This window comes from Pipra filicauda, unplaced genomic scaffold (assembly GCF_003945595.2).
Source record: "Pipra filicauda isolate LSUMZ 115617 unplaced genomic scaffold, ASM394559v2 scaffold10_size6260569_pilon, whole genome shotgun sequence".
Classification (NCBI taxonomy): domain Eukaryota; kingdom Metazoa; phylum Chordata; class Aves; order Passeriformes; family Pipridae; genus Pipra; species Pipra filicauda.
This window is the reverse complement of record NW_024103541.1, coordinates 1398630-1412801: the sequence shown is the minus strand read 5'-3', so window position 1 is coordinate 1412801 and position 14172 is coordinate 1398630. Positions and strand designations below refer to the sequence as shown.

The 14172-nt window shown below is 38.4% G+C and overlaps 1 protein-coding gene across 29 annotated transcripts in view; it reads left to right on the top strand.

Moving 5' to 3' along the window:
* CLASP1 (cytoplasmic linker associated protein 1) overlaps positions 1 to 14172 on the top strand; it is a 174512-nt gene that overhangs the window by 109736 nt on the left and 50604 nt on the right. For 11 of the 29 annotated variants that reach the window (XM_039381730.1, XM_039381652.1, XM_039381663.1 and 8 more), the window contains 5 exons: positions 1458 to 1565; positions 5156 to 5218; positions 9061 to 9164; positions 11642 to 11665; positions 12581 to 12825. In XM_039381730.1, the coding sequence (XP_039237664.1) occupies positions 1458 to 1565; positions 5156 to 5218; positions 9061 to 9164; positions 11642 to 11665; positions 12581 to 12825 (544 nt within the window). The remainder of the gene's footprint in view (positions 1 to 1457; positions 1566 to 5155; positions 5219 to 9060; positions 9165 to 11641; positions 11666 to 12580; positions 12826 to 14172) is intronic. The other 18 variants (XM_027725607.2, XM_027725606.2, XM_039381710.1 and 15 more) reach the window with 5 other exon arrangements.

Below are 14172 nucleotides of genomic sequence, written 5' to 3'. Positions count from 1 at the left end.
TTATGGTGATCTAATCATCTTGGTTAATAGCTCATCTTGCATTGTCTGACATCAAAGGTCAACCATCAGAACCATTAATTCAGCTGAGAGATATGAACTGGGTTTTGCAAAACTGGAAGGGATTTGACAAACCAAGAATCTGGCAGAAGTTTCTATTTGAATTAAAAAACCCAAATATGAAGGTTTCTATTTTGTTCTGTACTGTTTTGCTTGAAGGATACTAACACACCCAGTGTATATGAGACCACAGAAACACTGTAGAGGAACTTCATTAGCTTGAGTCTAGGCGTATAGGTTCTCTGTAAAAACCAACATTTATAAGAATATATATATATATTCTGAAGCATGCAAATGGAATTTTTTTTAAATAAAAACAGGGATACTGTCAAATTATTAGCATGTTCATATTATGCATACATACCTCTGCTGTGTTGTCATCAAAGCTGGCAGATTAGGATTTACTTTGTGCATGAGAAAATTCTTTAATGGCTTTTCTTGAACGCTTAAAATATGCTACTGCCTTTTCAAAACAGCAAAGGAAATCTCTCTTGTCATTAAATTCTTCAGGGTAAACTCCTGACAATTAACTGCTGTTCTTTTCCATAAGAAAATATTGTGTTCTTTATCAGGTATAAAGCTTACTAAATACCTTTCTGCAAACATCTTTCAAACATGTAGGATTTCAAACATCTGCAAACATATAGAGTTTTGTCAAAGTAAAGAGTATAGTTTAAAGCTCCCCTTCAGTGTGCATACATCTTGATCTATGTGCATGTAAAACTATAAATATAAGCTTTTAGAAAATGCCTGAGGAGCAAGAAGTTAGCTTCTATTAAATATCTGAAGCTCTGCTGCTCTCTTCAAATTCAAATCACTTTTTAATCTGTCTTTCAGGTATTCAGGTTCTAAATGCTTTTTCTCAGTACCTTTCATTAGAGAAAGATATTTCTGCAAGTCTGTACAGTACACCTTTTTTTTCCTTAGGATATTTGTTCATGGCAAAATTATCCTTGTGAAAGGCAAATCTATGTAGAAATAACATATAGGTATTATGATTACTTAAAAAAATTTTCATCTACTATTTTGTTCCAGAAGGATGTTTATCTTATAATTAAGGAAGAAATATTCCAGAAGGGTTTCTTTCAGCCTCATCTGTTTTGCAACAGTAGAGCTCCCCTAAATGATTGAAGATTGCTGCTCTACTTGAATAACAAAACTTGGATTGCTTAAGACAAAAACAGACTGTCAGCCAGACATTAATGCTGCTCAAATTTCACATCACAAACACCGCTCAGCATGTAAGGTAGTTGGTTTGTAAAGAGCCTGAGCAGGCTGCTGCAGATTGTAATTACTAATGTAATAATTACCGTAACTAACAGAAATGTGACTTGACTTTGAGCTTTCTGTCCTCATTAAACTTGTTCACCTTCTCTGAAACTCTCCATGCTGCATGCTAGCACGGAGCAGTCGTATCCCCCGACCCAGCATGAGTCAGGGGTGCAGTCGTGATACCAGCCGTGAGAGCAGTCGAGATACAAGCCCTGCTCGGGGCTTTCCTCCACTTGGTGAGTACATGTAGGCATTGGAGCTTTAAGGGTCAATATTCTTTTGCCTTTTTCCCTTGTTGTGGTTACCCTTTCAAGACACTGCTAGGTGGAATGAGCTCTTTCCTGTCCTCTGGATTCCTCACACTCCCCCTTTCCAACCCTGTTTTTTTCCCCTCTGTTTTCTTCTGCATGCTTCAATTCTGGTTTTAAATGTTTCACTGTTAGCAGGAAAATAGTTTAGTTTCATAAAATCAGCTTGTACGGGGCTGCTGTGCTTCGCTTTACAACACTGATGAAAATCTATGGGAGGGCAAACCTGGATCTTCTAGGTCACAGTGAAATAGTTGGTAGCATCGTAGTTTGTTCTTGAGTGACTCTAATTATTCACAATCTGACTTTCTTACAGCTAGACACAGTTACAGTATATAATTTCTATATTAAATCCTTAAATGGAGATAGCAGCTCTCTTTTTGTAGAGGTTTTACAGAACATTGTTAATCATCAGTTTAGTTGCACATGCCATTTTAGTAGAAAACTTTATCAAGCAGCTTAAAATTGTGGAAAGACTGAGGTTTTAAAGGAGCATCATTGAAGTGCAGCTTAAGTGTACAGTACAAATAGAGAATCTCATTACAGTTACCACATGCAGAAGTTTTTCTGCACAAATGCTGAATACAGCAAGACAGTTAATGTTTCTGATCAAATACCATGTCATATATTCAACCAAAAACATTACTTGTATCAAAGACCTGTCATCTCAGACATGAAATATGGTTGATCTCCAGACCCTCTTTGTTTATATAGTAATTTAACGAAGAATGGTGTTACAGGATCTATTTTGCACATAGTGACAAAATGAAGAATATGATACAGTGTGTAAGTGGAACACAGCACAAGTTAATTTTGGAGAGGCTTTTGGGTTCAAAGACTTCATTATATTGAGTTTTAAAATAATCTATTTGCTTTATCTCTAATATCAATTTTTGGTGAAAAATGGGAGGAGTTCAACTTTGCGTTCATAACTTGGTTCATAGCTCTTTAAGATAAATGGATGAACTTTTTTTTGATTGAATGAAGTTGATTTGATACTAGAGCTATAAAAAGACAGTTGATACACAATTGTAACTCAATTTTATAGTTAACTTGCCTAGCTTCAATTTTGGATGAGCCTCTTTTCCTCCAGCCAAAATGTATAAGCAGGCTGGATTTCAGGGTAACTCGTTAGTGTTCTGTGTCACTGTGCTGTGGTTTTTTATTTTATTGAAAATATAGTAGTTGAAATATTATCTTGAGCCCTTGTTCTGAAAAATAAATGCAGTGTACCAGAGTCAGGGTTGGTGTGAGCTTTGTATGCCTTCACCAGTTCTGAGTCTGACTCCTACACTGACTATAAAATTTTAGTTACAGATGTGTGTTACACTGTTTGTTACATTTATTGTGGGAAGAGGGTCATCTCATTTTAACTCATGTTTTTTAATTACCTGAAGATTAATGCATTTCTAGAAATATATTGTTATTGGGTCATAAAGGTTACACGGGGAGGAAATATCGATGTAACAACAGTAACCCATTGTAGTTGTTATCCTGTTGCCTTTTCCTTGTGTTTTCATTGAAATGCTTTGAACTTGAACACGTTCATGAACTTGTTAATTGTGTTGTGGATAATTCATGTCAGAGAAGTTTATATATGTCAGTTTAAGCCAAAACAATATGGTTCTATTACAGTATTTTTAGAACCCAGTTAATCTTGCAATAATGCAAAGATAATATAATCCTACTGTGCGTGGTCTGGTTTTGCTTATAAAGATTAACTTGTATATTCGTGAATTATACTTTAAGTAGCTATATGTATAGACAGGATTCTTGCATTTTAGAGGTATTATGGTCAGCGTCAAGCCCGACATCCTGACCTTGCGAATTGCCCTTGTTTTTGGGCTGCTGTGTAGGTTTGCATGTCTGTGCATCAAGAGTCTTGCTTCCTATGTTAGTAAATCCCAGTTAAGAGTCAGTCTATGCTCAGTCTGTTTGCAGAGATGTGGGGTTTTTTAGTTTTTTTTTTTTTTTTTTTTTTTTTTTTTTTTTGTTATTCTTGTTTCTCCATGAGCCCTAATCTTGCAGTGGCATCCACAGGGGCACAGTGAATGACTTGGGAGAAAGCAATTGCATGCTGAGAACGTTAATTGTGAGGTTCAGTCCATAATCCTGCGCTGACCCTGCAAATCTTTCATGAGTTTACTTATGATGTCAGTGGGATTGTTCTCTTGAATAAATGCATGTGTTCTCCATAGTCAAAGACCACATTGCATATTCTGTATAGCTTTTAGTGAAGCTTTCACAGTTGAAAAAACTACAAATTTTATTTTTCCCATTTTGCTGATTTCTACTTCGTAATATTTGTGTTTATGAATTCCTTGCCTTAGAAAGAAGACTTAGAGTTTTTCTTCTGCACATGTATGTACATAATTGACAAAGCCTGTTTGGATTAGAAGGTGATTTTGGTTTATTTTTTCAGTTTCTTGACAGTACTAGTTACGATGTTAAAGCAACAAGGCCTTCAGTGAGTCTGTGGTGATGAATTGCTCAAATGAACAATCAGTTTCTTGGGTCAGTTGCTTTGAGCTGGTGAGCATGTCATTGCTAGACATAGGGAAAACTTCCTTAGAAAAACTGAATTTATGTAATTTGGAAATGACCAGGCCAGTTTTGCATTTACTTTCATAAAGAACTCATTTGTATGCTGAATCCAAGAACTGAAAACCTCTCCAAAGGCGTTTTGTGACTGATGTGCTGCTAACAACTGGGCATTGAAGTGGGAGCTATATTTGGTTTAGGCTCCTCTGCTACTGCGTGTGCTCCATTGCTATTAACAATTTGTATACATGTGTAATTCTAGATAGGTTGTGCATATGCGATGTGCATATTCTCGTTATCTGTGCATGTTCATACTGAGGTTCAAGAAACATGTATACAAAATTTGTTAAAAGCAAGACACCTTTGGCAGTAGCAACACCTGCAATATGTGTGTACGTGTGTTTTCTTGGAAAAGAAACCCAACCCCAGGACTGATACACAGTGGTTGGTGACCTCCCTGTATGACTCTTTCTACTTATGTGGTTATGCCTTCTCTTTGTTAACGTTTCTTTATGCATAGGCTAGAATGTTGTAGAAAAATACCTGCAAGCACAATTCGTAACCATTCATCATGGCTTCACTTTGGGGTTTAGATCAGACACATCTAAATCCTTCTCTGTAGTTATGTGCTCCACGTTCTCGTTGATGGCCGTCTTCCAGGCCTGTGGGTCTGGAACGTGACTGATGTGCACTGGGGGGATTTTGCTGAGCTGCACCCACTTTGGGACTGTCACAAATGAGTTGTGTCATGCGTTGTGTTTATGGTCACGAGGGGAAGGGGGGAAGCTACAGACGGAGGCGTTGCTGTGGGGCTTGCACTGTATCTGTTATGCATTCATACACAGCCTCATTTCCCCGTCACTATGAAACACCTTTACCGGTAGTGGTCACGCGCATCCCCTTTGGATTGTGGCATTTTCTGTCTCGGGTTCAATGTGTGTTAATCCTGTGGGTGTTGCCATTCCTTCTACTTGCAGCTTCTCGACGTCATTCCAGGTCCACTAGTGCTCTCTCCACTGCTGATTCTGTTGGGCAGTCAGGTGAACAAGCGCTAACTGCATGAATCCGCTTCTTATACGTAGTCTTGTTTTACACCATCTTAACATTTGCCATCGTATGCATCAGCCAGCACTTGGCATGTGCTTCTCACCGCTGCGGGGCTTTCTGTTCTGGTTTTGTTCAACGTGGCTTTTTGTTTTGAATTTCATTTATTGGATGTTTTTAATTTTATGTATTTTAGGAACATTGTGAACAGTGTTTAAACAAAGGGTGATCCAGGGCTTACTCAATTCTCCTGTAAATTGGCTCAGTTGTGCAGCAGGGGCCTAGAATTGGATCCCATCACCCAAATGGGTTTCATCCCATTTATTACTAAATATTCTGGACTACTGTTGCTGTTAATGAAAGTTCTTTGGGATCCTCTCCAGAATACACAAGAGCAGCAAAAATTAAGCACCTGAGGAGCTTTCAGAATCAACTTTGAAGCATAACACATGCTGATCTGCCCTTCCTATAGTTCTGAAGGCCTTGTCCAAAGTACATGGAAGTTGTTGAAAAAAACCCAAAATTATTCCCTTAATTTCAGTGGGCTTTGCATCAGGCAACTGATGCTCACATATAATGAGAAAAATCTGCAGTTGCTTCTTCCTCACCTCTGTGCTGGATTCTTATGGAGAACCTATAACTCCCTTTGAAATCAGGATATTTCACTGGGAGTCTTAAAAAGAGTCGAACAAGTGCTGCTGGCTTTGGGACAATAGAAACTTAATTATGGGGACAAAGGTGATGTAGAAAATGAGACCTTCAGTGTTTTCTTGGAGGCTAAAATTGCATAAGGAACTTGTGATACTGAAAGTTATTTAATTATACCCCTTCAGGTAGGGAGTGAAAAATACTCTGTTTCTCATGAGTCTAGTTAAATGGCTGTCACTTAATTAAAACTCTCAAAACATTTCCATTATCAGGTTACTCAACAGACATGATGCAAGCTAATTTGACTGGCATTTTTCAAATAACATTTTGAATTTGTATTTAACCAAAGTAATTTAAAATATTTAAAATAGCTTGATTGTAATACAGATTTAAGCTTTGTTTGCATTCAGCTTCCTGTGATAGTCACTTCATGCTTGGCTCCGGTGGTTTGGTACAAAGAATAATCAAATTTTTTATGGTTACCTGTGTCCTACGGAAGGCCAAAATCTTCTGAAAAATGGCAAAAAAGGGTCAAAAGTGGTGATTGCAAATTTTCACCAAGTTTGGAACAAGTATAATGAATCTAGCCAGGGAGACAAGGGAATGTGGCCAGAGCATATTCTGCTTATTTCTTACCCAGTAATGTTGGGCTTGCCTGTACTTGTTATTCCTGGAGCCAGATGTGTTCCCAGCCCCATGTTAGAGATATACTGAGATCTCTCCTAAGGTCTTACTTCTCCACTCAGATATGGCAACAATGTCTTGGGGAGAAACCCAGAGTAACTTAGGTGTTATGAATTTAAAGATCACTGAAAAAATTAGTTCAGAAAATTCCTGATAGCCATGGAGATAGATAGAAGCCAGCATGCCACACTGCACTTAACGTGTAAGAAAAGCTCAATTTTTTTTTCTTTATGCTGGGTATTTAAACTGATCTACAATTGAATTACTTTGTCATTTTGTTCTTCATTTAATAAAAAAGCCAAAACAACTATCTACCCTTTTCTAATGTAATACTAAATTTATGTGAAAACAAATGACAGTGGTATTTTTGATGCTGTGTAATTTCAAAAGCTAAAACCAAATTCTGATCTCAGTAACACTTGAGCAATGTCATTGAGTTGGGTTTAAATATAAAACTGAGTTCAAGACTTCTCTCAACATTTACAGCCCTCGTATTGTACCAGATATTTTGTGCACTTAGGAAAATCCTTGTCTTCTGTACATCTTTGTAGTGTATATCTCTGTAGTTGTGACTTTAGTTTCAATCAGACCTAACACATTGTTATCTCCTCTGTGCTTCTGTTAAGAGTGCACAGATCTTTCTATTTTAGGGATAAAGCACTATTTCACCTAAATATTTGAAGTGATTCTTCAACTCAAGTGCATTAAAAAAGGGGATAGTAATAACACATACAACTTTTATTTCTTTGTGAAATGTCATGATTTGATTACTTTTTTGGCAGTAGTTCTAAGAAATTTGTTTATTTTTTTTCCCTTGTAATGTGTTTTGTAGAAAATGTGCTTTTGTTGTAAATCAGAAATGTCTTGTCTGGGTACATAACTCTAGGAAACAGTAAATTTTGTTAGATAACACTTCTGTTTGAAATAAATACTAGTCTGCAGGGGTTCTTTTTTCTTCTCCAAATACTTTGGATATAAAATTTTTCCCTGTTTCCTTTCAGTAGCTTAATCTCTGATACATTCGAATAAAGCTTTGGAATTAGGACAGTAGACTGGCAAACTTCAATCTCTGATTTAAATTATGCATGTCAGTGTGAGCTAATTCCTTAAAAGATATTTCAGTGCAGAAGGTTCTTAAAGAAGAAAGAAATGAAATTTTGTGATAAGCGCAGTATTTTCCAAAAAAATACATTAAACTGCTGAATACCACATTTGACCTCAGTTTTTTGTAAATCCACAATATAGCTGGGCAATTTGATGAGCAGTATTTTTCCATTGTTAAATTAAATATAGATGAACTATTAAAAGACCTGTGTGACTTGATCCCTCTCTCGTGCTGCCTGATGGCTGCCTCCAGTGTGGATCAGCTGAAGGTCTATTAAATGGGCTCACGCAAGTTGATTCTGAATTTGCTGGCAAAACTCTTATTGGCATGTGTGGGTGCAGGGGAGAGGTGTGTAACCAATGTCCCTGGAGGGATGTTCTGAGTCCTTGATGAGCAAAAACAAACCCATGTGGAAACAAAAACTCGGAATGTAAAAAACCAATGTTCCTGCTTATGGACCAAAGCCAGGATCCCCGTAATGTGGTGTCTGATCTGCCCCCACCTAGAAGGACTAGGCTGCCAGAGCCTGGCCTGTGGTACTCAAGTCAGTGATTCTGTCATATCCCTGCTAACCTTCCTTTTTGAATTTGGCTTTTGCTAAAGAAACTAATTCAATAACTTTTTCGGTAGACTTGGCAAATTATAAAGTAAACTAATTAATGTTAGGAGCGTAAATGGCATTTTAGACTCAATCTCTGTTGCTTTGGATGCCTTCGAGAACTTTGCCATCAAATTCAAAGGGAAAAAGATGATCCTGTGTGCTCAAAAGATAAGTTTTGACATAGAGCTTTGGCATTTAAACTGCTTCTTAAGAACAGTACTAAACCAAAAATTGCAGTCACTTCACAAGTAAATAATAAACTTTATACTGTGAGGGCATAGGGGAATATTGTACTGGTCAATCAAGCCTTGAGACATAAAATAGGTATAAATACTAGTCTCACATCCTTGCCTGAGAAAAGGCTGCAGGATGAATGAGAGCTTGGGTATTAGCATGTTCTGACACCAGGCATGGTTCTGTCTCTCTGAAGTTAATGAGAAGCTTTCTCTTGATTTCTGAGAGTGCCAGATTGGGATGGGCATGTCTGCCTCTGACATTAAAATAAAGCTTTGAAACAGCTGTGTAAAAAGAAACATAAAATAGATACCCTGCTTCCCAGTTTAAAATAAATAAATACAAAGTTGCCCTGAGGATCCAAAATTGTCTCTAACACCCAACAAACAATAGTTTATTTCTTACCTTAATGACAAACTCTCTGGAGCTCTGGGTAAAGGGGTGTTTAATGGAAAAGCACTGTGAGTTCCCAGAGCCCATGGGGAGAGCTACTTGGGCACCTGATTAGGATTCCAAGTGAATGTGAGTTCATTTAACAATCTCTTTCAATGTTGTCTTTTGTGCAGACCGGTTTGGACTCGGACAGCCAGGCAGGATGCCTGCTTCTGTGAATGCCATGCGAGTCCTGAGCACCAGCACAGATCTGGAGGCTGCTGTGGCCGATGCACTGGTAAGAGGAAAAATACAAAATGCTTCCAACACCGGAAAGTGGCTTAAAGTTACCTGTACGTATGTTCTCCTCTTTCTAAATAGCTTTGTTCTGATTGTGCCAGTGTCTGATGCTGTAGAGTTAGTTACCTTTTGCTGTTTTGTCTTCGGCTATATTGGCAGCAGTATATTTTTCCCTATTTCGTGTTAGTTCTCCGCAGTTGTTATCAGACAGATGCTGTGGCTTGGTACTAGAGCTGCAGGATGGGTTGGATCAGCTGTTTGTCTTTCACTTGGCTGTCAGAGGATGTTCACGGCACTGTGAGGGTTCTCGTCACTCGCGGGGTTGGAAATTTCCATCAATCCCATTACCTGCATAAAGACTTTGTCAGAAAAAGAGTGTCCTCTGTTAGAGTCAATTCCTGATCGGGTTTCAGCAATAACTGAGAATTTCACAAGGTCCTGCCCTGTGTTTATTTGCACCTGGATAGATACTCAGTTAGCTCATAACCTGGCTTGCATGGAATCGGTACCATCTCATGCAGTTAAGTTGTATTTCTCTAATTTGCTGCTAGTACTTTCAAACATTCACTACTTTTCCCAGTAAATTTATTGTCATTCTTAAAAATTTCATTGTCCTGTATAATCTTACTCAACTGTGGTAACTCTTGACTAGAACCCAAAAAGTGCCTTCTGCTCTTCAGAAGGCAAGTGTTAAGCTTTTGGATTTACCTCAAGTATTTGGGTGAGAGAGGATGTGTAGAAGCAGGAGAAATTACTGTATAGCGTTAGCTGGGTACCAGTGGATCTTCTCAAGCTCCAGATCTGAACTGAGGGAAAGATTTCCTGGTGTATCTTGAGACAGATATCTCAGAATCTATCTCATATTGTCTCTAAGGAGGATGAACCATCCCCAGTGTTTGTGGTGGATGACCTTTCTCCATTTCCTAGTTCACTTTCCCTAAGGATGGCTAACATGTTCCTTTTGTATCTGATTATCACCCAGCTCATGTCACCTATTAGAGTACTCTTAGAAAAATGGCCCTTTTTACAAAATTTACCTTTCAAAACAAAAGAAGTATTTCCGAATACTAGAAAGGTAAGATAGTATATAATGGATGGCACTGTTGCATTCAGTGGGCTGAATCATTAGTGAACATTCCCATTACCAAATACAACAAACAACATATGAGACAGTTCTGCTCTCAGCACCTCAAATTTGCCACCAGAGCAGTTCAGAGTATAATTACAGGCAATGGTTTGCCTGTGTAAACAAAATCAGGCTTTATCCTTGCATTTGAGCAGCTGCTGAATACAGGCTTTGTGAGGGAGAAGAGTCACAGTGTTTCAATTGACTGCTGAGCACTGAGATTTTTTTGGGTGTGACTTAATCTTCAGTTAGACTTACAGAGTTCCCTTTTAAATATCTCATAAATTAAATAACATTGTACTGCAATGTTAAAATCTTGAAGGGTTGAACACTTTAAAAGGGAAATACTTAAGTCTAGTTGGAAACCAGGTGGTGCTGCTGACTGTTGATCAATCTGAATTTGTATGACTTTAGGGGATGCAATGCAATGTTGCTGTCCCCTTCTTTCCCACCAGCCCAATTTGCTCTTTTTCTTGGTTGCCTTCTCACAACAGGCAATTTACAAGCCCTGTGCAGGCTCCTTTTGAGAGAATAATGTGATGCCAACTTTTACCCAGTAGCCTTGTTTTCAGAGGAGTTTTCTTTTACATGTAGTAGAAAATGAAAAGAACTTCTCCAAAGATGGCTTGAGCCAAATTCTCCATTTAAACAAAACACAGTGAGTCATTTTGTGACCTCTACTCCCTCTGTACAAATCCCATTGGATCCACTGCTTCTGTTTGAGCTGGACTTGGCCTAAACCCTACAGTGGCTGTACTGGGAATCAGTGCTCAGATCTGTCAGAAGACCTCAAAGGGTGATGGAAACTTCACTGTTAAGTGAGGCCTTTAAGCCAGGCGTGCCAGCCAGGGGGTCTTAAAAGAAGCTAATCTTCAAAAAAGTGTGGTGTAAGAACTGTGGGTTGAAAGAGAACTTGGCAAGTGAAGTTGATAAAATGTGCTGTACTGTAGATAGTGGCTTCCTCACATCAGAATTTCTTTGTAAGACCCTAAAATGAAATGCTACTAATAATATGTGGGGAAAGAAATCATCACCAAAAACTCTGGTATCTTTCGGTGCAGAGTTTCTGAAAAGTAAGCAAAGAGGTGCTGTATATAGATCTGTTCCTAAAAAAGAGATAATCTCACTTCCAAGCTCCCCTATGGAAACTGTAAGCAATACGAGTAGTGCAACAGTTAGGAGATATTCAGGCGTTATTATTCCCACTTTTATTTTGCGTAAACTGTATTTTTTTTTAATTTGCTAAGACACATTTGCTATACGTTTTTGTTGCATAAACAAACCCTACATAAGCTTCTGACATAATTCTCTATGCTTTTTCCCACCCTTCAATATTTTCCTGCCTACAGCTGTTAGGAGACTCCAGGAGCAAGGTACTAGTGCTTTCTTGACTTTTTATTTCTACTTTCCAACTCTCCCCACCCTGTTGCTAATGCCCATGATACTGCACTTGAGTTAATTTCTATGCTTCAATCCTTCAGTCCTAGTGGAAGCAAAACTCTGCTGGCTTCACAAGTCTAAGAACTGCAGGACTGGACACTGGAAGGAGTTCTGTAGCAAACACTTCAGAATATAGATGATCTGTTTTTGATATATTGTCCTTTCAGCCCTGTTCTGTTAAGGTTCATTTGACAGTTTATTTTGCTGCCATAATTATTCTAATACTCCTTCTCGAAGTGTCAAGGTTGTCAAAAATGTACGTAAGGGAATTAGGTCCTCTAATGCTGTGCTATGGAAATGAGTGGGATTTGAGTACTCAATTCCCTTGGCAACCTCTGGAAAAATCCTAGCCCAAACTAACAGAGAAATTGGCATCTCCTGTATCCAGTGCATTTCTAGAGTCACTTCATTATCAATATCAAAGTGACTGTGCATGCCAGCACAGATTTTTTCAGCTCTTTCTTCCTTATCTTTTTTTTTTTTTTTTTGAAGTAGAGGTTATGTCATCATAGCATCTGTAACAATGGAACTGACCATTATTGCCAATAAAACAACATTTAATTTCATTACCAGTAACTAATTCGACTGGGCATAAATATCTTGCTTTCCTGCGGGGGAAGGCAGGCCCTACTCCCTTTAGTCACTCGAATAGTCTCGTTGAAATCAATGGGATCTATCTTGCTCTACTGTGAGAGGTAAGCAGGCAGTGCATGGTGACGTCTTAAAACACCTATGTCACTATAACAGTAGCATTAATCTTCCTTTTAGTGATTACAAATAGAATGTTTTTCTTTTGGCATTAATATAACTATATATAACCTGGTAAGTCTGAGTTTCCCCTCTTCCAGAAAAAACCAGTGAGAAGAAGATATGAACCCTATGGGATGTACTCTGATGACGATGCCAACAGCGACGCATCAAGCGCTTGCTCGGAGCGCTCCTATGGCTCCAGGAATGGGGGCATTCCACACTACCTGCGACAGACGGAAGATGTGGCTGAGGTCCTGAACCACTGTGCCAGCTCCAACTGGTCTGAAAGGAAGGAAGGGCTCATAGGTCTTCAGAATTTACTGAAAAGCCAGCGGACACTGAGGTGACCTTCGTGGTTTTATGGTGTCAGTAGTTCATGAGTAGGCATGGCTGTAGTGAGAAGTCAGTAATATGTACCTGCTGTATGGAGGCAGGTAGTATCTTTTATGGCTGTGAAAGGCTTTGTCTTCACAATGTGGGATTCTGTTAACCTTTGGAAAAATTTCTGCTATGTCATCAGTATAATTTGTGTTAAATTGTGGCAGTAATGTAGGAAGGGCTCAGGTAAGCATGCTGTCTTCTCTTCACCTTCCTCTGTCTCATGAAGACCTCCAGTGGTAGGTGCTTGGAGCAGCACAGTGAGGTTTCCCACAATGATGGTATTGTAAACATACTCAAAGGGTGGTACCATTTTTACATTATTCTGTTTGAACCTTCAATATTTTTTTCCACAGCAATTTCGTTGGCAAAGCAAACATTGCACTTACCCTAAAATGAGTCAGGGTGTGTGTGTGTGTTTCAGAGCTGAGATCAGACAGTGCTGACGTTGGATATACTTTGACTCTTTATGGAGGCTGTAATTATAGATCTTGTTTATAACTCTTGAAAAAACTTCTATCAGAAACTTGTGTCCTGTAAATTTAAGTGTATAATGTAGAGTGAAGATTCTTAGGGCAAGGAAGTAGGTGTACCAACTCTGAAACTTTGCTTATGGTAGGAGAGACAGACCTTTTTTCATTGTTACAAACCACAAAAAACCCTTCAAACAGCTTTGACAAGTCACACTTGAGAAGAAGTCTTCTGATTATCCAGTAGTTATGTGGAAACTCCCTATAGACCACAGGTCATGTTAACTAGACAACTGATTCTCAGACCATAGCCTTTTCATCCTTAGTTTATGGTGAAAGTATTTCACATAAACAAGCTGTTTATCTCTTGGCTCCTTTGAAGATAACATTCACAAATAGCTGTGACAATTTTAGTTTCCTGTTATGAGTAGTATGTTAAATTATGGCCAAGTTTATAAGTGGTTGTTGCAGGATTTATAGCCTACTTATTTGGATTTGTGCAAGTGTTTCCATTTTAAAAGGGCTTCACACTGGCTGAAAATATTTGATTGTTCATATTAACAGTCTGAATGAAAATGTACTGAGAGCAGGCCTTGAAAAGTTGTTTTCTTGCCATCATAAAAATATTCTAGCACTTCACGATATGATACAGTCCTTAAATGGGAAGTGCTACAGGTTTTTAGAATGAGTAGTTAGTCTCTAGATCAGAGATGCTTTTTGATGTGGTCTGTTTCTGAGTCTCTTAATACTACCCACATGTGTGCTGTCTTTTTTCTTTCTCTTTAATAAACTGTTTGGAAAAACTGTGACACCTCATATACTTGTATGAGAAAGTTGGGTGA